Source organism: Amblyomma americanum, chromosome 9 (genome assembly GCF_052857255.1).
Source record: "Amblyomma americanum isolate KBUSLIRL-KWMA chromosome 9, ASM5285725v1, whole genome shotgun sequence".
In the NCBI taxonomy this organism is placed as follows: Eukaryota; Metazoa; Arthropoda; class Arachnida; order Ixodida; family Ixodidae; genus Amblyomma; species Amblyomma americanum.
In genome coordinates this window covers 19,739,527-19,765,289 of record NC_135505.1, presented here as the reverse complement: position 1 = coordinate 19,765,289, position 25,763 = coordinate 19,739,527, and the positions used below count along the sequence as shown (strand labels likewise).

The window sequence follows — 25,763 nt, the reverse complement described above, 5'->3', positions numbered from 1 at the left end:
TTCGCTCCAGTGCCGCGTTCCTGCAGCAATGCTATGAACGCCAGCGCGCATTGCTCTAGTGCCGTGTTTCTGCCACAACGTTGCCCACGCCAGCGAATGCAGCGCGCAAGCGCGCATCTGTCTGTCAGTTCCTGCACAAGGTTCAAATTGCGAATATTAGTTTCATAGCAGTATTAGTTGATGAAGAAGATAATTTGGAATGCACAGCGCGAGACTGCGTTTCTGTTCATCTTGAGATGTGATGAACTACGGCGATAGCCTTTAGTGCTCAGGTGGAACGGCCAGCTAAGTTGTGTTCGCGCCTTGACGGGTTCGAATCCCAGTCGCGGAAATATTAATTTATGGTTTAGCTAAGGTTAGTCTCAAGGTCAAGCCTCACAAAAACCGTTGAGCCGGTTTGACGTTGAGAGGTGGTGCTTTTGCCCTAGAAACACTTCGGCAGTCCTCGGTGAATCGTTTGAATGCGTAAGCATTTCCAGTTGCGGCTAATTTCGCTGTAGCTCCGCCTTAAAGGGACTATGCAATAAATTAATTGAGATTACGTAAAGCAGACGAGAGATAGGCATTTCATCACTCGTCACCCCAACGCAAGAATTTTTAAGCTAGCATCAACAACAACGAAGATATAGACGATTAAAAATTAAGCTCCTCATCTCCCCACTCAACTCGTACACGCGCGGCACCAGACAAAAATAAAGAAAACAGGTCTGGGACTGGGCCCCCCCTTTGAGTACGTCATCAGGTGACGTTCGCTTTGCAACTTCCGGTTGTCGCTCCTAGCACCCCAGCAGCAGCGTCGGCGGCGTGGCGGCATATCTCCGGTCTCTCTTCGCCTTCCTGGATTGCGGCGCGCGTCAGGTTTCTTGCTTGTCGTCTGTTGTAGTTAGCGTAGCTGATTTCGTTGTAGCTCCGCCTTAAAGGGACTATGCAATAAATTAATTGAGATTACGTAAAGCAGACGAGAGATAGGCATTTCATCACTCGTCACCCCAACGGAAGAATTTTTAAGCTAGCATCAACAACAACGAAGATATAGACGATTAAAAATTAAGCTCCTCCTCTCCCCACTCAACTCGTACACGCGCGGCACCAGACAAAAATAAAGAAAACAGGTCTGGGACTGGGCCCCCCCTTTGAGTACGTCATCAGGTGACGTTCGCTTTGCAACTTCCGGTTGTCGCTCCCAGCACCCCAGCAGCAGCGTCGGCGGCGTGGCGGCATATCTCCGGTCTCTCTTCGCCTTCCTGGATTGCGGCGCGCGTCAGGTTTCTTGCTTGTCGTCTGTTGTAGTTAACGTATAAACCCGGACCTCGAGGCGCGACTGCTCGCTCTTACAGCCGCGATGGGCATCGAGCCCTATGCGTGCCCACGAAGAGCCGTGCGAGTGGCTCTCCGGAACTCCCGACAGAAGGAGGCGGCAGAGGAAAAGTGAAACCATATGCGCGAAGGCAATGCCCTGGCCCGCGCTTGCCCGAGAGGGTCGCGCGGCGGCACCGAGCAGACGATTTTCACGACTACCGGAAGTGTGCCCGTGACGTCGTGGCTGCCGTGGCTTCAGCGAATGACAGCGTGTGGTGGCCTAGCGACGTCATTGCTATTGTGACGTCTTTCTTCCACGATTTTAGTTCCTAAATCGGTCACTACGAGCAAACCAAACGGCCCGCGAATTTTGAAAAACACGGTTTTTAAAAGTTCATAATAAATTGCCGGCTCAGTTCTGAAGACTCATACTTGTTGTGAATGCTTCTTAGCATCATTTTTAAGCATTGAAAACATTTACAAGTGACTTTTTATTCGTTGCATAGTCCCTTTAGGGTATATGACATGAGAGCGTTAATAGGGGAATTCCCGTATACGCAGAACTGGTCAATCTCTATTTCACACTCGTAGCCTCGCAGGGAGTCCTCACACCACAACTGCCGCAGTGGTTACGCGATGCTCCACTCTCCCGGCGGGCAGCTGCTTCGTATACAACCACCGGCGGGGATTGTGAGGCCCAGGTTGATCTTCCCGAGCAGCCTCTTTCGAACAGCGATTAATTTAATTGCCACCTGTCATGCATGGTGGCCAGGTTGTGATGACATCAATAGCTTGGCACCACGTAACGCGTGGCTGCACACTGTGCAGGTGGCAGTTAATTTAATGATTGTTTCCAAGGGGCTTCTTGGAAGAGCAACCTGAATCTAAAGTTCGTCATATCCGAGGTGACCACGCGTGACGGTGACGTTGTCACGTGTGGCGGCGGTTACCATTTCTGTTTGCACAGACCCCTCTTATGCTAAATCACCTATTTAAACTTCTTTTAGGACGAGTAGATGCATAGTGAGTCAGTAAAACGTTATAGCGCAACTACAGACAACCACAGGAAGACGGCACGTATACACAAACGGTACCCACCATGGCAGGCGGCAGGTAAATCGACGACTGTTCACCAGAGGTTGCTCGGCAAGAGCAACTTGGGTCTGTGCTGGCGCACAGACTAACTCGAACACGGGCTCTATTTAGTAGCATATCTGAGTCTTTGGGCTGATGAATAATGGAACTTGAACTTTGGGAAAACGAAAACTAGTGTGTTTAATGGAACTTTGACAAAACTTATTTACATATCGAAGAAAGAGCAAACAGTAAAAAATTAAGAGTTCATGCGTCGAGCGACTGGATGAGCCTTATCGCAAGGGCCCAGAGCGTCCTTTCTAGCTCAGCACGCTCCTTAAACCCCTAAGGCCCGGCCCCTTCATCAAGCGGTGGCCATTCTAACATGAGGCACATTTCTCCAAATTGGGAACCTATCGAAGTTGCACAGCACTGTAGCAAGCGGAGTCACTCGTTGCATAGTCGACCCGTGGGAACGGTCCAGGATAAATCGCATCTACTGCCATTTCCTACAGTGTAGCAACAGTTGGGCAAACGGCTGCGTGTCCTCGAAAATACACGTGGGCCGCAACTGCGCCGAGCCCTCTATGGTGTGGCCGGTTCCTGACCGAAACGGCTAATTACTTGATGGCGCTGTTCCTTTATTCCCCCGAACCCGCACCTTTGGCCGTCGTCGTTCGCGGCCCCAGGCGTCCTTCGCCGGGAAGCAGTAAAAGGGAAGGTCATTCCCACCGAGCAAAGCGTGAGAAAATTCCGCAGGCTCTTTCCCAGCGCTTCACCTTTTTTTTGCGGTCGTCGGCTGGTCAAATGTTGTGTCGCCAGCTGAGTCAGGACAGGTCTCACAGTCCACACCGGTGGTTTTATTTGAAATAGGTACCGGCCGGAAGCGTTTTTGTATGTGTGCTGTCTCTCTCTGGTTGTCTGTGTTCGCGCTATAACTTTTTACTTCATGCTAACGCATTCATCATCACCATCATCATCAGCCTGACAACATCCACCGCAGGGCAAGGGCACCTCTCATGGCTCTTCCAGTAACCGGAAGAGCGAAACAAGCAGCATTAAACGCCGATTGAAAAAGGTAGTGTGTAAGAAGTAGAATAATTCGATTGAAAAAAAGCAACTCTTGACCTTTATATAAAATGGAAGAGGGAAATGAGCAAGGAATCGTTACACTACAATTCGAGTGGCAGCACCCTGGTGTTTGAAGCGATATCAGGATGTCTTATTGCGAATATATCAAAGACTTTTAGCACGACATGAAGCATGCGCAGTCCGTGGTAAATCTGAAGAACCACTTCAGCATATTTTCACAGAAGGCAGCAATATCTATGCATATTCAACGCAGGCACAGTGATTACTCCCGAGCCCCTATTCTGCGATGGAAATGTCAATGCATATGCGGTAGAGGTTAGTAATAAATGATTGAACGATTAGTCGACTAAAACAAGGAATTGACGGGAAAATAGAATTTATGATATAAAATGGCAGCGCAAAGGAAACGGGGCATCGAAGAAACATACGCCACAAAAAAGGGCTGAAGTAGTTGGGTGCCTGTACTGTGCTGTTTCTTTGATGTCCCCGTGTTCTTTGCGCTGTCATTTTCTGTGATGAATGACCGGATAGCCGGCACAAAGATACCAATAGAATTTCTGGATTCTAAATTTAACTGTGTAAAAGTGAACGTAATTTGTATTTCAGGTCGGAGAATCCCTATATAGTACACAGATTGGTTAGAAATATATAAAAAGGAAAAAAAATGCGAAGGCGACGATACGATGTGATGGGACAAGTGTGATTTTACCGTAGTATTTGTACAGTTACGTTTATACTGATCGTCTTCCCATTCGATTTTAAAGCGCTAACATTTTTTAGCTCGTTCCTCAGTTCTGCACCGATGGCGCCGTCTTTCACAAACGCCTTCAGAGCGTGCCAATATGCTGCGGTGGCTTGCTTAGTGAATTTGGCAGTGAGCCAAGGTACTTCGGAGACCAAGCACGGCCTGGTTTGGGTGGTGGTGGTGAAATACTTTATAAAGTAGAGCAAGCCTTAATTGTTACATCCTAGTGATGGGATTGCTCTTGGATGCGTGTCGTGGCCGGAAGGTGATGCTTCTCAGCGACTTCCAAAGCCCAGTCCACTAGCTGCCGTTGGGCAGCCGGGTCAGAACTGGACACCGCAGCCTCCCATCGCTCGAGGTCTGTGAGTTGCCAATCGGCTGGTGGAAGGAACTCAGAGGAAGAATAAAGAATGAGTGCAAAATCCGCTTTCGGAGCGCCGCGGAGGGTGCATACTGGCGTGAACAGTCCCGGGTGAACCAGGGCTAAGTGGGCAGGGGAGAGGAAGGTGCGGCATTGTAGCTGTCGCCACGTCACCTGCTGCAATTTATTGAGAGACTTGTGCGAAGGGGGATACGTTAGCCGTTGCTCACGGTAGTGTAGAGTGATCTCGTGATACGCGACCATTCGATCTCGAGCGTCTCCCCAGGCGTCGGCGGCTCCTGCTCGGCTGACGAAACCTCGAGCTAAAGAATGGGCCGCCTCGTTACCTGGGTGGCCGGCATGGGCCGGGACCCAGAGAAGCTGAATAGGTGGGGTAGGGGCGGGAGACCGGCTTAGAATCCGGAAAGCGGATTCGGAGATGCGACCTTTCGCAAAGTTACGGACCGCTGTCTTTGAGTCGCTGAAAATGTGGGTCGCCGATGTAGTAGCGATGGCTAAGGCTACGGCGGGCTCCTCCGCTTCTGCAGGAGTGGAGGCAATGGCAGTGCCTGCCGTAATAGGGGTGTACAAATTGGACACTACCGCCAGGGCAAAGGCGGAAGAGGAGCTGTAAGAGGCTGCGTCGACGTAGACGCTCTCCGGCTTTGCGCCATAGTGTTTGTGTAGGGGTGCAGCCCGAGCAGCACGACGAGTCGCGTGATGCATGTTCTTGGGGAGGGGTGCATGGGGATGAGGTCCCTTGTGCGGAGTGGGAGGGAGAAGGTGTGGGTATAACAGCCAGGGGGGTGTAGACCAATGGCGTCAAGAATGTGACGGCCGGCTAGGATGGAGGAGAGCCGATCAAGTTGGGCAGATTGATGGGCCTCGGTGAGCTCGGCGGGGGTGTTGTGTACGCCCATCTTAAGAAGGCGTTCATTCGACGTGTGCTGGGGAAGGTTGAGGGCCGTCTTGTACGCCTGACGGATGAGGCAGTTGACTTTGTTCTCCTCTACTCGGGAGATCAAGAGATAGGGCAGGGAGTATACTACCCGGCTAAGGACGAAAGCCTGTATCAGGCGGCGGAGGTCGTGTTCCCGCATGCCTCGGTGTTTGTTAGCGATTCGTCTGATGAGGCGAACGGTTTGTTGAACGGTAGCAGTGAGCTTGGTGATTGTGGCAGTGTTCTTGCCATTGTTCTGGAGAACCAGCCCCAGGATGCGAACTTTGCCTACCTCTGGTATGCGAGTGGCATCAATGGTGACATCGATGCCAGGTGGGGGAGTTTTGTCCAGTCTTCCCCGAGGGGGGCGAAGGACCAGAAATTCCGATTTTGTAGGAGAACATGCAAGGACGACCTGATGGGCATAGGAGGTCACCACATATGCCCCCGCTTGTAGTGTGTCTTCAATGGTGCCGACATTACCCGTGGAGGTCCACAGGGTGATGTCGTCGGCGTATAAAGAGTGTGAAGCGGGGAGAGTACGGGGAGAGTACGGATGCCTGAGGGTACCTCGGCTACCGAGGGTGAAAACAGGGGACGAGAGTGAGCCAAAAGTGATTTCAGCTGTGCGGTGGCGGAGGAAGGCTGAGATGTACTGATGGGTACGAGTGCCGACGTGTAGGGACGACAGGGCGTCCAAGATTGCCGAATGACGTACATTGTCGAATGCCTGTTTTAGATCCAGGGCCAGGACCGCGCGCGTGCGCCTCGTGTTTCGGGGGTGGAGGACGTCTTCTGAGAGCTGAAGCATGATATCTTGGGTGGAGAGGTGGGGACGGAAATCAACCATCGTTGGGAGAAGAAGAGGTGGTCGTCCATGTGTTCCTGGAGGCGACCAAGGACGACGTGCTCAAAGAGCTTGCCGATGCAAGACGTGAGGAAAATGGGACGGAGATTCCTTATCTCAAGATGCTTTCCTGGCTTGGGGACGAAAGTTATGCGGTCATGAGTCCACTGCGAAGGGAGGGTTCCCGTTCGCCAGCAGTGATTGAACAAGTCTGCAACAGCCTCCACCACGGACTGGCCGTCGAGATTGCGGAGCGCTTTGTTGGTGACTCTGTCAGCGCCGGGGGCGGTCGTGGTCCGAAATTTGTGCATGGCCGCCCGAACCTCCGCCGGAGAGATGCCTGCGTCGAGTTCCAGGTTGGGGTCTCTCGTCTACGGGGGGGGGGGGGGGGTGAGAGGGTTGGTGGTGAGATATTGATCTTTGAGGGCTTGGAGGAGTGCATCGTCTGAGGGGGAGCTGGTGCAAGATGCGTGTGACATGCTTGCGTTGGGTGGCCTTCGTGTGACACGGGTCCAGGAGATATCTGAGGAGGGACCAGGTGTCTTTGAGGCCTAAATTGCCACTCATGCGATAGCAGACCTGTCACCATTGTTGATGGGCGAGGTCGCGTACATGTGTTTCAATCTCGCGTACGAGATGAGCGATACGGCGTTTGAGGGGCCGATTGTGCTTTTGATTGAGCCAGCGCCTTTGCAGGCTGGCATGTGCTTCCCACATGTGGAGGAGCCGGCTGTCAGCAGCCGACGTGTCCTCAGGTTCGGGAATGGTGGAGGTAGCGCGGGCGGCATCGCGGTTGAGACTGGCGGTCCATTAAGAGAGGTCCGTGATGGTGTTCGGGGTTAGGCGCCGAAGTTGGCGGAATTTGTCCCAATCCACCACCTGTGTCCCTCGTCGTTTTGGCGAGGTAATGGAAGAGATATTGACCTCTGTGGAAATGATATAATGGTCGCTGCCAAAGGAGTGTGTCGTCTTGATCCATCGGCTGTCGTTAATGTGTTTGCTAATTGTGAGGTCTGGGCTGGTGTTGTGCTGAACACTGGAACCCATACGGGTGGGGATCGTGGTGTCATTCATAAGGGAGAGGCCTTCGTCCTGAATGAATGACCACAGGGAGGTGCCTTTGCGACAGTTCTTGCTGTATCCCCAACTGATGTGATTGGCGTTAAAGTCGCCCACTACCAACAGGGAGTTGTTCGAACTGATCGAGAGCGTCTTGCGGAAAGCTGCAAGAAGAGGGGCAGGAGGACCTTTTGGGGGGCTATAGAGATTGAGGAGGAATAGGCTAAGTGACTTGCGTGTGGGAGGGAGAAGCTCCAGCAGGAGACCGTCTATGTCGTCTACCTCTAAAGAGTGCTCTATCGCAGTGACATTGCGATGTACGAGCGTGGCGACCCTGGTCTGTGGCTGAGTAGAAGGTTCGTATGCGGTGTTGTTTCGGAGCTTGACTGACCTCAGAGTTTCCTGAAGCGCAATGACAGCGGGGGCGTCGCGGCTAGAGAGGGTTTGCAAGCAAAGCTGCAGGTTATCTCGCTTTGAGCGAAAACCCCTGCAGTTCCACTGCCACACCTTAATGCGTTGGGGTGTCGCAGCCATGTTGGGCAATGACGGAGAGAGCGGAAGATGCAGGGGGTGGCGTATGACCTCTGAGGAGAGGCTCGTGAATCTTAGTTTGGAGTTGCGCGACATTGGCCTCCAGATTGCTCTGGCGGGTTTCGAGCGCCGCCACGCGGTCAGAAATGTTCTTCATCCACGTTTGAGTTTCGGAGCGGAACGTGTTTAGCGTTGCCATCATGCGTTTCTCAAAATCTTGCATGAAAGACGTCACCTGGTGTACAAGGTTGTCAGTGACTGGTTGGGAGGGAGAATTGGCGTCATCGGCGGACTTGCGTTTAGCGGGGAGCCCACGTGCCGGTGACGTGGCGCGCGAGGAGGAGGCCGAGAGGGAAGAGACGGAGGAGGAACGGGGCACGTTTGGATGTGTCGGGGTTTGCACCACTGGGGGCAATGTCGGTGGGGAGTGTTCACGCCTTAAAAGGTTTTGCAGTTGCTCTTTTAGAGCAGCAATTTCGCGACTCTGGGAGGACAATTGTGCTTTTAGCTCCGCGTTTTCCTTCTCGAGCGAGGAAGACTGCGGCCCCCAGCTCACCTGTTTCGAAGAGTCCTGGACCCTTTGGCCTGGAAGTGGTGGGAAGGACACGGAACGGCTGCGACTGCGACCAGTTCTTGGGCGGGAGGCGGAGCGTTGGTGGCTTCGCGACGCCATGGGACTCTTGGGTGGCGAATACGGTGGTGGACTCGCCGGGGGCGTTGTCCGTAGAGTGGAGACCGGCGTGGTGTTGCTGGAGCGTTTGAAGCGTACTTTGCACTTGCGCGTCCCTGTGAAGTGCGTTCCATTACACAGGATGCATTTGGGAGTGCAGTCCGGCGTTTCTTTGATGGGATGAGACGCACCACAGCGAGGACAAAGGTCTTTTGTACACACATCAGCACGATGACCCGGCTTGCGGCAGTTGAAGCATGCTTCAACTTTCGCCTTGAAGGGATGACAAGTGTAGAGGGTGCCATAGAAGACGAGCTGTCTTGGAACTTCCGTGGTGTCAATAAAGGTGACCAAGATGGACTTGGTGCGGCCTAGTTGGTGGGCGTCGGCGATCGTGAAGTGGCGGCTGGGGTTCAGCGCCACGAGGTCGGAGAAAATATCTTCTTGAGTCTGGTTATATACCGCGTTGTAGAGTATCCCTTTGACGTCTTTGTCGGGGGCCGCGACGTATGTCTTCATCGGATACTGTTGGTCGTGGAGCCTGAGTTCTTGAAGTTGGACATATCGTTTCATTCGGGCTTCCGAAGGCGTACTCACGGTGAACGAGTTATTGTAAGGGTTGATTCGGAGCTTGTCCTGGCTCCGCGCTTGCGCGTAGTCGATCTCTGCGCCAGTGCAGAGAAGGTATAGAAGAGCTCCGCCGTTCACGGGCCGCAGGTCGAGACCACCGCCCGGGCGGAACACAATCTTGAGGTCTGAAGCTGGTAGACGAGGAAGTGGAGCGTGTTTCTTGATTTTCGGTGGAGTAGACTTGCCTTGCGGTGGTTGAGCGGGCTTGCCTGGACCTGCCCGGGAACTGGACGCTGCTGACGCGTCATTGGACGGTGACGGCTTCGTGGTGGGGTAGAGCTTGTTGTGGGCCCGGACGGCGCGGGACCACCGTGGATCATTTTCGAATTCTTCTTGGGAAATCATTTAGCCATCGACGCGGTACTCCATCTGTGACGATGTAGACCCGGAGACGAACAGGGCGATGAGCAGCCGGCGGCGTTAGGCCTAACCGGTGACGGCGTTGCACGCCTGGCGCGACAGGAAAACCTTCCAAAATCGGTTGCAATGGGCAAAAAGGGCCGAAAATAGGTGCTAGAGGTGCACAACACCTTCACTGACTGTGTCCGATGGAAATCAGGTCACTTCAGGTGGATATTCTGTCACCACGAGCAAACGTTGACGGAGCCCATGTGATGCACGTCCTCATCATCTCGCTGCCCGTTGACCCCCCGCCTGGTTTGGGAAAGTCATTTTTTTCACACCGCAGCTAACGCTCAACCATTAGCGTTATAGATTCGCGGAGAAAGCGAGAGAGAAAACCTTTATAAATCGAATATAGATGACGAGCCGGCGCAGATGGTGAATGCCGTCATCTTCTTAGTGCGCGTGCCTAGTCCGGGATGGCGCAAGATCCCACCGCCTCACGAGCCTAGCGTGCGAGGGTAGATTGCTCCGTAGCAATCGAGGAGGGAGATCTCCCATGCCTCCTTCTCGGAATCGTCCTGCTAATTCTTTAAAACATGGAATGCTTTTACCTCCCGCTATCGGGGCGCTGCAGATGACTTTGGCGTGAGACGAAGAAGATAACACGGCACCGAACCGAAGGAAGAACGCGGAGCCCGGCCTTAACGAACCTTTTCCCTCTGGTCCCTGGTGCTTACGTGCTGCTCTGCCGCCGCAGCAGCGCATGCGTCAACAACAGCGTCTTCCAAGTGCCCTGGTGGACGAAGCCAGCACGTGGCAGGAAGGAGCTTACGCTCTATCCTGCACATGCGCAGTCCTCGGGAGGTGTGATCGTGAGATGAGCGAGAGCGCCGCGAGGGTTGCGTAATCTGCGCCCCCGCGGGCAAAGTGCCTCGCTAGGAGCCATGGCGCCATCCTTCTGTGCGGCGCGGAACCCGTTGTAAACAGTAGGAAGACAGTGGTCCTGGACGTCGCGCCCTGCCGCCCGAGCGACGCTGCGAACGAATGGTTATGTTTTGGCCGTGAAGAGACCTTGCTTTGCAACAAGGTTCGGTGTCTAGAATTGTCGGTGTCACACATCGCCCATTATCGATTCTTCTTGCTGTTCGACTACTCTGTAGACTGAAGTGACAGCGGTTGCTAACCTTAAGCCAAAGGTCATTGTTATCTGCATATTTTAGTGCGTCCAAACAGAATGCATGGCCCCGGCGATTTCTTCCATCGTGCTTTCACCACAGTTATTTCTTGACCTTCGAATGTCTTCGTGCCATTCGGGTCTCTAGATCAAAATTTCACTTTGGATGCTTTTTTCACATCTATTTTTGATTAATTACACAGTGCGACAGCCCACAGCGTTTTGGTAGCTGCAGCAAACGGAAAGCGATGGCATGGTGAAAGTGTCCGGAAGGTCAGTAAGGCCCGCAGCAAAGCGGTGGGGAAGACGACTGGGACAAGCTGTGACCATTAGGTGTAGTGATCAAGAATGGGTCCCAACAACGCTCCCGAAAGCTAGTGTCTTTTTCTTTGAAGAGAGAAGGCTGGTAGATGGCTTCCTTGAAAACACGAAGTTGTAGGGAGGACCCTCAGAGAGCTTGCCAACGTTTCTGCAAGAGGACTTGTGTTCTTCTGGGCGAAGAGAAGACTTCTTTTGTCGAAACGTTGCCAAGCTCTCTGAGGCATCCCCTCTGTTCTTCACTTTGTGTTTTGCGTGTTCGAAGCAAGGAGGACTTGGCCATCCTATATTCACCAGCATTGAATGTACATATGAACTGGCAGCAGTGGCGTGAACAGCACTGGATCATCCGCATGGACTGACAGCAGTATCTTTTTGCTGCAGGTTCGGTAATCAGTTCATTCTGATCATCCGTCTTCTATCTACGTCCTGGGCCTACCTGCCACGTGCGGTCAAGTTTCGCCCTTCGGCCGCTACCCCGAGCAAAGCGCTGACCACAAGACGACACGTGCGGTCTGTTCCAAGCTGCTGGTTTGCTGAAACATTTTGACGTCATCAGCGAAAAGGCTACAAATACCGGGACCTTGTCGGACACCGACCAAATGGCAGCAGTGGCGTGAACAGCACTGGATCATCCGCATGGACTGACAGCAATATCTTTTTGCTGCAGGTTCGGTAATCAGTTCATTCTGATTATCCGTCTTCTATCTACGTCCTGGGCCTACCTGCCATGTGCGGTCAAGTTTCGCCCTTCGGCCGCTACCCCGAGAAAAGCGCTGACCACAAGACGACACGTGCGGTCTGTTCCTAGCTGCTGGTTTGCTGAAACATTTTGATGTCATCAGCGAAAAGGCTACAAATACCGGGACCTTGTCGGACATTGACCAAATGGCAGCAGTGGCGTGAACAGCACTGGATCATCCGCATGGACTGACAGCAATATCTTTTTGCTGCAGGTTGGTGACATTTGTTTACTCCTTTTGCAACTTCGTCACTGCACTTGAAATTGTACCACGCCACTGCTGCCATACGATAGCATATCAGTGTTTGTTGTAACTTACTGTTGGCGATCATGGCAAAAATAAGCAAAGAATTGGCATGTGCCCTTGAGGACCTGAAGAGAGAAATTAAGATCGACCTCAAGAATCTGAAAGATTCTCTGGAACGGGACTTTCGAAATGAACTCAGAGAAATAAAAGCTAATCTAAAGTTTACTGACGACAAATTTGATGAGATGGTAACTAATCTGAAAGCAGTTCTAGAAGAAAATAAACGCTTGCGCACAGAAAATGACAACCTGAAGTCACGTTGTGATCAAATAGGAAGTCAAGCGCAATGGAACGAGTCTCGAATCGTGGACTGCGAACAGTACTCGCGAAACGCCAATATAGAAATAAAAGGAATACCAGTGAATGCTAATTAAAAACTGACGGAAATCATGATGAAGCTTGGTGACTGTATTGGGGAACCCATATCACCATCTGATATTGACGTGCGCCACCGGGTTTCAATACCAGGATGCCAAACTGCAAATAGAATTATTGTCCAGTTTGCACTCCGAAGGAAACGAAATGCTGTGCTGGAGAAAGGAAGATGAAAGCGCGCAACGGCTAATGAACTTGGGTTTTCTGAATCTCTTCCCATTTACGTCAATGAGCACCTGTGTCCTGAACGGAAGCGCCTCCTTGCGCAGGCCATTGCCAAAAAGCGTGAAACAAACTGGAAGTTTGTTTGGGTGCGTGATGGGCACATTTATGCCCGCAAATCTGAAAACAGTGCCAGACTAAGGATCACTAGCTCGAATGACTTGAATAAAATAAGCTAAAAACATGGATGCCCCCATGAGATGCCTCGAACTTCCTTCTATCGCAGATCTAGATAGCGGTTACTGTAAAAATAGCTTTGCTGTTTTTCATATGAACTGTCGTTCTGTGTGCAACAAGACTGATGAAATACATAGCATGTTTACTACCCTTAATTTTTCGTTCCATGCAATAATGTTTACTGAAACCTGGTACCATGATGCTTTGACATACTTTGTGCTAGACAATTATACTCACTTTGCTAATAACAGGGAAACTCGAAGAGGTGGTGGTGTATCTCTGCAAATTGTGAATTCGCTTCCTGCAATAATACTTGAGAAATTCACGTACTGCACTCCGGAGTGTGAAGTGTTAACCATTCAGAGTGACAAAATGATATTTTGTGTTGTCTACCGCCCCCCAGACGGAAAAATTGAAAATTTCTTTTCATCGTTAGAAGCACTTTTTGATTATGTGTCTATAAATGAGCACGTGCTATACCTTTCCGGTGATATGAATATTGATATGCGTACTGCGTCACCAGAGTAGGCAGAATTTGCTTCTTTATTTGATTCTTACGCTCTTGTGAATGTAATTACTGTACCAACGCGCGTAACTTGTTCCACTTCAACTACTTTAGATTTAAGTATCATTAACAACGATAAAAACACTATAACTTCCGGAGTTTTGATAACGGACATCAGTGATCATTTTCCAGTATTTGCCTTTATTGTTAATACCAACCCTAAACATGCTTCTAAATCACCGGTGTCTTATTATCGCTGCATTGATTCAAAATCCCTGGACACCTTTCGTAATGAAATATGTACTGCCAACTTCTCCCATATATTGTCAATACCTGACGCAGATGTTGCGTACGATGCACTAATGATTGTGTTAAACCAAATATATCAAAACAGCTTTCCTTTAAAATGCTGTCGCAAACGAAAATCGAAGAAACCATGGATTACAAATGCCTTATTGAAAAAAATAGAAAGAAGAACGAAACTGTACGCGCAATTCATTAAATCCAAGGAACCCGTGAAATTGTCTCAATATAAGAAATATCGCAATAACTTGAACAAAGAACTACGTCAAGCCAAGTACGAATACTTCAGCTATTCATTCTCAGATAATTCTAGCACAAACCCTCAGCATCGATGGCATCAACTAGGTAAACTGCTTGGACGTCGCTACAGCAGTGGTCCAAACTGCATTATGCACGATGGTGCTGTGCTGACAGGCCAGGATCTCTCAAATGCTTTTAATGATTTCTTTGTGAATATCACAAATACAGCAAGTTCTCCTATTTATTCAACAAACACGTCAATTCACCAAGCCCGAGGAGTCTCGATGTCGATGTTTATGTCCCCTACAACCGAAAATGAAATAATTTCTGTATTCAGAAATCTTAAAAACAGTAGGGCTTTAGATATTAACGGTTTTCAAATAAAACCTCTAAAGTATGTAATTGATTTGTTAGCCCCAATATTAACATACATATTAAACCTTTGTCTCAATAGTGGAGTATTTCCTAAGCAGATGCAGATTGCAAAAGTTATCGTGATACACAAAGGAGGCGATACCTCTGAATTGTCAAATTATAGGCCAAATTCTATTCTACCGGTAATTTCTAAAGGCATAGAAAAAATTATTCACAAGAGAATAACTAATTTTTTAGATAAGCATTCCGTTTTATATAATGATCAGTTCGGTGTTAGACCAAAAAGGTCCACTGAGTTGGCACTGCTCAAGCAAAACGAACTCATCATAAATGCATTTCAAGACAAGCTCCTTGTCCTCGGAATTTATATTGACTTTTCCAAAGCCTTTGATTTAATCAATCATGACTTGTTAGTAAATAAACTAAACCACTATGGTATAAGAGGGATTCCTAATTCTTTGATACGGTCATACCTTCAACATCGTAAACAAATTGTAGCACACAATGATGTTCTGTCTGATGACCAATACATAAAATCGGGCGTGCCGCAAGGCAGCATCTTAGGCCCTTTGTTGTTTTTAGTTTACTTAAATGATATATTTTACACTAAGCTACCGGGGAACCTTACTGCCTACGCTGATGACCTTACTTTGCTCATTACGGGTAGTAGAGAAGATGACTTATCCTCTAGATATAATGAGTTTTTGCAATACATGTGTCAGTGGTCGCAGGAAAATTAACTAAAGGTGAACTCAAGTAAAACTAAAGGCATATAATTTCGAGCGAAAAACAAAGTTGTAAAAGATATTATGCTTAGGTATGGGAACAACTATATTGAAATTGTGCTTACTATCAAATCTCTGGGAGTAACTTTCTCGGAATCGCTTGATTGGGATGTCCAAATTAATAACATACGATCAAAAATAAACAAAGTGAATGGGGTGCTATGTCGTCAACGGTATGTGGTATCAACAAGAATTAAACTATTAATCTACAACGCTTTCTTAGTTCCAATACTTAGCTATTGCCACACTGTCTGGGGCACAAGTACGAAGCATAATTTATCCAAGATTATTGTTACTCAGAAACGTGCGATAAGATTAATTGCTAACATACCATGGTATGCCCAAACAGAAAGCTATTATTCCGAGTTTAACATCATTCAAGTGCCTAATCTTTATGCCTTCAAATTAATTTTTATGTACAAGAATGCTATTAGAACAAACAACGCAGATATGTTGATACTATTCAACCTTCAAAGCCATGTGCCCATGTACAATGTACGCCGTTGCACCGCCTGGTCTACACCGTTTTGTCGGACTGTGTACAGATTTCAATCAAGCGCCTATAATCTTCCCTGTTACCTTAACACACTTGAACGTAATAACATCTCACTGGAAGAAATATCAAAAAATAAGTTAATTAGTGTTTTGCCGCTCCTGCATTAATGTATGGTGCCAATTTGATCAATTTTTGTCAATTGTCAATTTTGTCTGTTGTCAATTTTGTGCGTATATTTTCTTACTTATCCCTACTGTATTTTTGCCCTTGTACGTTCACAAAATTCATTCCAATGTTTCCAGTATTTCTCTGCATTTGTCATGACTAAGCTGTTTCCTCGTCGTACTGTCATGTGGGGCGTAATGGGTCTTTTTTCAAGCCGCTGCATGCGGCTTTTACCCTTACGTCCGCTCTCATTCTGTATTCTGTGGAAAGAGAGAAATAAAGATTATTATTATTATTAACACTCATTGTTGACCAACTGCCTTTATCATTATCATTTATCATTTACATCATCAGCAGCATATAATCACCTTAGCCCTCCTACTTTGTGAGCTGTTTCTATCAGAGAACTTCAAAGATATCTCGACATTAGCTGAGGGCTGAGTTTTCTCTCGTGGTAGTTTCTGTTCACGGTCATAGATATTATTTTCTTCACTCGGTAGGCGAGGCCAGGTCGACAATACAGAAAATTTGTGACACCGGCTATTAAAGCGACGGTAAAAAAATGGGTAATCTAGGGAAAACATTGGGCAAAATCCGTTGTGTCCTTCCATACTTTATTTTTTTATTTATCAATCCTGTAGGCCGGAGGCCTTCACAGCTGGGGTTACGAGGCACGATATACAGGCTATCAGTGCTGCTGCAGCCAAGAAGAGGCCAAACATGTGAATGATACAAAAAAGTACAATCCAAAGCAAGAAGACGTGACAAACAAAATAGATTAGGGCGTCTTTAATTTTGCCACAGCCGCTAGATGCAGCATGTGCTACATCCAGGAACTTAAGTTTTTAATTCAACGAATTATCATCTTTAGGGCGGTAGCTACGCGTTCCGAGCCAATGCATAAAGTTTGGTCAGCTTGGTTTCAAGTTTATTTGCTGTGTCTAATATCAGTATTTCGTGTGGTAGCGGGTTCAACTCCCCTATTGTTCTGGGGGAAAACGAGTACTTAAATACATCTATCTATGCTGAACAGTTTGAATTTGGCCTTGGTAGCTGCTTCTGTCTGTTTGAGAAATTTGATTGTGAAAATTGGTTTTTGAGGAAATGAAGTGCCGCACTAATTGTCTCACATATCTCGGTGGACACCGGAACCGCGCCGTAAGGGAAGGGAGAAATGTGCGAGTGTAAGAAGAAAAAGATTAAGCGGTGCCGTAGTGGTGGGCTCCGAATTAATTTCGACTACCTGGTGATCTTTACTTGCACTGAAATCGCGCAGCACAGGGGCGCCTTTTTTCATTCAACTTTCATTCAAACGCTGCCGCCATGATCGGGTTCGAACCCGGGTACTTCGGCTCAGTAGCCGATTGCCCTAAGCACTCATGAACCGCGGCGGGTAAACAAACGCTGTTTTATGTACTGTTGTGTGTTAAAATTAAACATTTTATGGTCAGAAAAATTTCGATTTAGCAATGCTTCGGCGTTCCGTAATGTGGAAGTAGGTTCAGTTTCTTTCCCCCTTTTTCCCTTTTGTTCTCTTCTTTACATCTCCCCTCTTTTCCTTCATCCTCATCGCTCATTCTTCTTCGCGTTTCTCTTTTCCTACTTATCTAATTATCTTTCTCTTCTTCTTACTTCTCTTAAGTTTGTTTTCTTTCAGTTTTTTCCCCACGACGGTGTCTTTACATTTTCTCTCTCTTCTTCCACTCTTTACTTTTTTCGCTCATCTCCTACCTATCTTGGCTTCGCTTACGCATAGTTTTCAGATTCTCTTCTTCCAGTGTTATTCTTCTCTCTTCTTTCTCTGTTGTCCGCTCGTACCGGCGCAGAAACTAAAACGAGCTTATCATTCCTCTTCTTCTTCTTTCGTCTCTCCCTCTTTCTTTTCTCTCATGGCTTGACTAGCCTCGTCTTGCGGACTCCTACGACAAGGACAGCGACAGGCTTCAGTTAATATGCCACCTGGGGTGGGGTTTCAGTAACAGCTCCCGCCGTTAAAGAAACACGCTTAGCTGGAGAGAAACCGCCTGTAGTTTTAAGTTTGATCTACGTAGGCGACCACTATGATTCTGTTATCTGCGGCCGAAATGTTTACAATCGGCATCATAAGAGAATACAGATTCGGGCAGGTTTACTTAACTGTGCGCTGAGCAAAAAATGGATGCCGGCAGAAGCACATCAAAGAAACAGGTTTTTCAGGCAACTTTGTTTTCTTGATTTTACGTGACACACGTTTTGTATACCCTCAGAAAACTTGTTCAAAACCTAAGTCGCTCAGCATGTTGCCTTGGAGGTCGGCGAATCATATTCACGGTGTGAAATACGCAATATGAATTCATATCGCAGAGAGCGAATGTGTAGTATTCCCTTGATGAATTCTCTCTTACATTGCGTATGAACATTCAGTGCAATTTTTCAGTGAGAAAGATTTCCTTTTTAGAAAGGCTTTCATTTAAGGTTTTCCACCGCATTAGGCGGTAGTCAGCAAAATCTTGCGGTTGAAAGCCTGCTAAAAACTACCTGTCGCACCGTACTTAGCGGTATCAGCGCATTTCAACGCACAACTAATGACAAAACCAGTTAAATTCAGTTCATAAACTATCGCGGGGGGAATATGCTGCAAAACAATCCCGGGGAAATTGAAAACGTTCGTAGCGGGAGAAAATATCTGGATACCGTTGTGCATTATTCTTTAGCACCCGCACTAAGCAAGCTTTGACGTTTGCATCCTTTTCAGAAGAAGCATGGTTAAAACAGCTTCAGAAGGAAACGGAGGAGCAAAACGTGGTAAGATTGCATCATGTAGAAAAGAACAGTTTCCTTCCTTCCTGACCGCTACGGGCTGTATAAAACCTTGTAGTTTTGACTGAGATGTTCACGGCAGCGCAGTCTACGCCGTTTTCATCATCAGCCAAACTGCGTCTACTGCAGGACAAGGGACCCTCTTGTATTTCTCCAATTAACACTGTCCTGGGCAAGCTGTGGCCATCTTATCCTTGCAAACTCCATAATCTTATCTGGCCATCTCAGTTTCTGCCACCTCCTTCTATTCTCGCCTTCTCTTGGAATAGAGCCTGTTACCCTTAGCGGCCACTGCATATCTTGCTTCCGCATTACATGCCCCGGCCCATGACCTTTCCTTCTCATTCGACTAGGAGGTCGTTACCTTCCATTTATTCCTTAAACCATTCTGCTCGTTTCCTGTCTCTTAACGTTGCACCCACCATTTCTCATTCCATAGCTGGCTTCGTTGTACTTTAAGTTGAACCGTTTTCGTTAAACGCCACGTTTCTGCCCCGTAGGCGGGTATAGGTAAGATAGAGCTGTGATATACTTTCTTCGTGAAGGACACTGCAATTGATCGTCTGAGAGTGATTGCAGGATGAGCTCCACACAGTTCTTATTCTTCTCGTTATTTCTCTCTCGCAGTATGCATTCGTTGTCGCCGCCTACCGTAAGTAAGATGTATTTCCCTGCCACTTCCAACGTTTCGCCACCTATCATGAACACTTGTCCCCTTCCAGACTGTTGAACATTAGTTTAGGCTTCTTAATAGTTTTTTTCAGACCCCCTGTGCAGCTCTTTTGGTCTAGGTCATCGGCAGTGTTTTGCACTTCGGCCAATGACTCGCTTATCAGAACAATATCACCTGAAAATCGGAGATTTTTTAGGCATTCTCTATTAGCCTCTATCTCGAAACTGTTCCCAACGCTGTTCTCAGATTACCTGATTTCAACACGTGGTGAATAGCCCGGTACAGATCATGTCTTCTCTTCTGACATCATTCCAAAGTGGCATTTTACCACTTTAGCTGTAAATGACTTTAGTCCTTGTGCAACCTCAATAGATGTTTTTCAGTACATTCACATGAGCCTACTCTACACCCTCGTCACGCTGGGTGTTAGCGTTCCTCTGAGATCCCGGTACTCTCGAGGTCATGAGGTACTGCGTTTATAGGTAGGATTATTTTTCTACCACAATACACCCACCGTCCTTTAACAAAACTGCAGTTACCTTATCCTCACGAGACGTTTTTACCCTTCGCATTCCATGTAAAGCTTTCTATACTTCCTCTTTCGTTACCGACGGGATCTCCAATTCTCCTACGCCCCTGACTTTATCATTAACATCCTGAGTATTTCGGCTCTTGTAGAGATCTAGGTACATTTGCAAGGCTATTTTAACCATCTTAATCATACTGGTAACGGCATTGCTCTCCTTGTCTCTAAGGGCGTACATGTGATTTTTGTCAATGCCTTATTTCTTCTTGGCCGCTTTTAGGCTGCCTCCGTTTTTTAGAGCCGGCTCGATCCTGTTCTTATTCATCTTAGCTATCATCATCATCATCATCATCATCATTATCAGCCTTAGTACGCCCACTGGAGAGCAAAGGCCTCCCCCTTGTCTCTCCAATTAATTTTGTCCTTTGCCAGCTGCGCCCACCGTATGCCCGCAAACTTCTTAAATTCATCCGCCCACTACATTTTCTGCCGCTGCTACGCTTGCCTTTTCATGGAATACACTCCGTTACCCTTAACGACCGGTGGTTATCTTGCTTTTGCATTACATGCCCTGCCCAAGCCAATTTCTTCCTCTGGATTTCGACTAGGGTGTCATTAACGCGCGCGTTTACCTTGCGCTTATTGGTCAGCTTTGAGAGTTGTGCCAGCTCTATCCTAACTATGGTGTTAAGCGTTAAACAATTAGGCGTTTCTTTGTTTCCTGTGTCAGCTCTCCAGTATCCTGTCTAGCTATTCTACAGGCTACTTCTATTGCGCACTCCTTGAAGATGTTTTTGAAAGTATTTATCGTCCTAACTAAGAAGGTAATCATCCTCGGTAAAAAAAAGGTCTGTCCTCCAGCAAGACCTAAAAGGCATCTTCTTTTCATCTTACTCTCGGCAAAATGCATCTCCCTTCCCACTGTATTTCGTTACCTGTTGGAACCTAAGCTATCTCGAGACCTCATCTTACTCTGGTCACTACATTTCACCTTGTCGGGCATCTCCACATCCTGCACTTCGCCAAGATGCGCGAATAAAATGAAGCATTTTATTCTTAGGTGTGTTTTTACGGGAAGTGCTGGCCAAGCACTATTTCAGGACGGCTAAATCCGGTTATGGCGTAAGGTCGCGTCGGCGGCACTGATCGCCAGGATAATCGAATTTTTTTCATAAGATTGAGTCTACACAATGCACCTGAACTGTTCTTGCCCACGTTAGAAGCTTGAGTGTAGTTGTGGTAAGGAAAGGCTGTGAAAGCAATTGTTTTCACTCAAATGTTTCCCTGAGCAGACAATGTAGATCTGTCGGCAATATTTCTGCTGCGTATGCTAATGAAGGTACAGGGAGAAGGAAGGGAAAGAAAGGCGGAGAAATTAACCCGAAGACGCAGCACCAAAACCAACCACCGGGAGTAGAAACCGGTTTGCTACCCTGCATTGGGGGAACGGATGAGAGGATTTACATAAAGATTTAGAAGAAAAGGAAGCTAAAGAAAAATGAAGACACTAAACAAAAACTTGCAGCAAAGTCACAGCCTATCATGTCGGCGCGACGTTCTCCAGACACGGAGCAGTGCCTGGCAGTCCTTCACCGCCGATTATCTCCGCAGCCAATGTCCAAGAATCATCTTCGTCAGCGGGTGTGGGTGAAGACGGTCCAGCACACGGCATGGAGACTGCGTTTTCGCAGTTTCTGCAGAGCATACACAGAGAATGTGTACTATGCTCCAAACGCTCCTGCAGATAGTGTGTGCAGGGCTAACAGCCGTAACAGAAAATAGTGTAGTAGACATCGAACGTGACACCAAGCCACAGGCGACAGAGCAAAGTTGCTTGGCGTCGTGGTAGGCCGGGTGAAAGTCGGAGCTGCAGTTCAAGGTCCAGGGATTGTAGCTGAAGGCACAAGAGGCTTATGGAAACCGTAGGTGTAATGCGAAAGTTGCTTGCGCTGTTCAGGAGCCAGAAAAAACAGCGCTTAGAAAGACCAAATAACCTTGCATCTAGTGGTAGCCTACAAAATGACATTCTGCCGAAAAAGGACATACATGTTTAATCCCTGAATTCATGCTCATTGGTTCTGGATCAATCAGTTCAGTAATATTTTCTTGTAATACCTTTGAACAGGAGCTGCCCTGCAAGGTGGAATGTGCACTCTGCAGAAGGTCGCCATTGTGAAGGACGATGGCCGATACTCTGGAGTCAACACAGCAGCCCATGAATTCGGACATTTGTAAGGGTCTGCGCTTCATTACAAGCATATATGCAATGGTTGCACTCAAGCGCCTGAACTTTCCTTTAATGGGATAGCAGTAGAATCCTCATCGCCAAAAATTTGTCTTTGGACGTAAAATTCGCTGACTGGCTGGTGGAAATTCACATTGGATGGAAGAAAGTGACGTCACAACGCCGGATGTTTCCGGCTGGCTGGATAGAAAGGATGGAGCCACACTGGAGGTGACGCCATTTTCGGAAAAGACATCAGCAGCTGCAAATGATATCGTATTGCCAGCACGTAATGTAATTTGTGTCTCGAAATTTTTATTCGCATCAGAGATTGAATCGAATTTATTTCTCTAGAACAACTAGAAGGATTTCGAGGCAAAAGGCTGGTTTTGCAGCTTGACTGGGCCCGGAAAACCGTCACATATCAGTGGGATTGCCATATCATGTCATGGAAATACACGTAAGAAAGATATCACTAAAAAGAAGAACAAAAATACAGACTACAAAATATAAACAATGAATACACTTAATGAATACAATTGTATGATGAAAACTATACGTTCTAGGCTCGCCTAGTGCAAAATAATACGTAATCAAGAAATACGCATGTAATAGATTCACAAAGATGTACTTAATTTTCAATAATACATAATTTGAACATAAGTACATACGTAAAAAGCGTAATACACACATCAGGTTGTACGAAATAATCAGATGTTCACTACATTTCTAATGACAAGACTAGTAAAGTAGTTTGTGGTTTATGGTTTAATGGGTTTCAACGTCCCAAAGCGACTCAGACTATGATAGAAGCCGTAGCGAAGGGCTTCCGGAAATTTCGACCACCTGGGGTTCTTTAACGTGCACTGACATCGCAAAGTACGCAGGCCTCTACAATTTCGCCTCCATCGAAATTTGACCGCGGGGGCCGGGAGTGAACCCGCGTCTTTCGGGTCAGCAGCCGAGCGCCATAGCCACTGAGCTACGCGGCGAGGCAGTAAAGAAGTAATTGCTCCTTAGAACGCGGCCAAGCGCTGCCATAGGTCTACAAAGGAAACCAGTTATATTTTCGCCCTGGTCCGGGTGTCGAACTCTAGACCACTACCTATCCGGGGCATTCGTTCTACCGATTAAACCTCCAGGGCGTCCAGCGGAAGCTAGGGCGAGTCCGAATGATCGACAGAAGAGAGAACAGGTGATAGTTTAATTTTAAGTGCATTCTGCAAGGTGGCCTGCACTTGTAACACGGGAGCAATTAGTAATTAGCGTCCACCAAAGCACTGCCATACGGCTACAGAAGAAAGCTATGGTTTTCTTAAAAACTTCGTAGCTGAAAAATTTTTTCTGCTCCGGGGGCCGCATGGCACTTTGGCAAAAACACTAAATACTTTAGACCCACTTTATTTAATTGAAATCAAGAGTCATCCTTAACGTTTCTAATGATAATGGTAACTGAAAGTACTCATTATATGCGCTGAACATTGCAGATCGCAAGCCCAAAAAATTCACTGCACATGTGCCCGTTTGTAAGCGACACGAGAGGAAAAATTGAAACACCTCTCAATAATATATTTCCATGCCAAAAATACTGCCGCTTCCTTTTCGTCATAAAGGTTCTCACTAATGCACAGACGGTAACCAGATTAACCTTGGCGACATAAACAGGAATTGCATGTCTCTAAACAACTATGGCAATAGCCAGATTGTTTCCGGGCAATCTCAGATGCTTTACATACCTTGAATCCGCGCTTAAGCCCTCTTTTATAGTGCTGACATCATTAATACTATAACATTAAAATTGAGGTGCAATATAACATAATTTTTATGGCAATATAAAGTAATGTAACATTATAATTATAATTTCTTAGAATTCGTTATAATTTATTTTCTATACCAATAAGCTGATTCTGATTTTGAATAAAATGCAGTCGTTCTTAGGCAGCGAACAAGTCATGTTCACCGCGTTACTAACTCGTACCCTGCGGAGGTCATCGATATAAGCAAGTTGACAACGATTGTTATATGTAACCGGAAAACACTGAACTAAAGCAGCAAACGCAAAGTAATGTCCTTCTTGTCTAGTTCTTAGTTCTAACCGACTGCGAACGTTTTGTTTACATACACGAGAAATACATTTCTGCAGACTGGGTTCCCCTCATGACGGCTATGGCGATTCCAAGCGTTGTCCAGAGAGTGGAGGACACCTGATGAGCCGCTACCGTCAGGATGCGCTGCCAGCTACCTTCTCAGAGTGCACTAAAGGAATTGTTGGGAAGTTCTTAGCGTAAGTTTACTTGTTTTGGCCAATGTCCGCAACTCTCGTCCATCCTTGCCACATGTTCTAAGGTTCTAAGTTCTAAGGTGCTCATGGCAATTCTTTAGAAACGAAGTTTTTATTTTTTAGGTTGTGCAGCGCACGTCAGCTGAAGCATCTAAAAATTGCATCATAGATACTCTAACCAACACTCCAATTCTTCTACCTGCTCAGGTCACAGCAAGGCCCTCAATTCTGGCTGTCTCGGAGCACTTAGCAGTACGCCAGAGGGTCCCCGCTCTGCAGCTTCTTGCCGCCTCCGAGCTACGTTCTAAGTGCAACTGCAGTATAACAGTTCTTTCCACGTCCGCCGTTTTAAATTGATGTGAAAAATGCTCAACCGCCTCAGTCTTGGGCTGTGGCAACTAAATACGAACGTCTTCAAAAGTGGTGCAGGAGAGAGCCGTCACTTAACACAATATTTGAGTTTGGCTCCTACAGACGCTGTACTAACTTTTTTTTCTCCTTGCTATCTAAAAGAGCAACTGCAGCATTTTCTTTCGCATTAGCGACATAATACAGCTGTATTCCGCAATGATTTTTTAAAGGTTCTTCGCATCTTATGCATCCTAATGAGCAATTGATTAACATTTCTGGCCGCAGAGATATTTGATTTTTATAAGCTATTCAGCGTTTCTTGTCTTCGCCTTTTCTATGTGTTCAGTTTCCTGCTTCATTTATATCCTCTTGAAGTTTGTATATTTTCCAGCAAATAAATTATTTTTCCTATGCATTACGTGCTAGTTAATTTCAGCGCCTGAATAATTATGCATTGTGTTAACCACTCCTGCCGAATTATGTTCCATTGTTGTCGCAGTCTTAATACACAAATAACCAAACACTCGCGCTGCCTAGACCTTTGATCCCCGTCAACCTTCCAAGCTCGCAATGGCAGTGGGCTGTTAAACCTCAAATATTACCCAGCTTGCTTAACGCGACGCAACAACGCAATAACACTTCTTTGATAGAAGCCATCTTCACGATTTATAAAGCCTACTGTTTGCTTCATTTATACTTCCCAGCCATTTTCGCGCTTGGTATTAACCTAAGCGTTAGGTTTTACTTTTTTCTCGTCCAAGTTGGCGGGCGTTGTACTTAGTATTGTGGAGGTAACCACTGGTTACGGTAGCAACGGAATGAACATAAAACTTCATTATTGATCATTTTTTTCGACAGAAATAATTTGTTGAAGAGAGGCAAAGACAAAAAAATTCAGGGGGCACTTTCTTGACCTGAAGTGCGGTGAGGCGAAAGCCTTTAGCGCGGTGTTGCTGCTTGTGTCACTGATGTGCGGTAAAGATGTTAACTACACAATTGTTTGTGCATCTTAAATGCTGGAGACACTGAAGGTATTTGAAAGGCATCAATGTGATTCGACTCCTTTCTGCAAACACTCTCCAGTGTCTTAGACAAGGAGAACTACATATGCGTTGGCAGGAAGTAGCGTAGT

General features: G+C 47.1%; 1 protein-coding gene across 1 annotated transcript in view; it reads left to right on the top strand.

The window, feature by feature from the left end:
- LOC144105196 (venom metalloproteinase antarease-like TtrivMP_A) overlaps positions 1-25,763 on the top strand; it is a 31,653-nt gene that overhangs the window by 4,488 nt on the left and 1,402 nt on the right. Inside the window, exons 3-5 of the mRNA XM_077638344.1 lie at positions 18,512-18,561; positions 21,901-22,006; positions 24,143-24,283. Of these exons, the coding sequence (XP_077494470.1) occupies positions 18,519-18,561; positions 21,901-22,006; positions 24,143-24,283 (290 nt within the window). The 5' untranslated portion in view covers positions 18,512-18,518. The remainder of the gene's footprint in view (positions 1-18,511; positions 18,562-21,900; positions 22,007-24,142; positions 24,284-25,763) is intronic.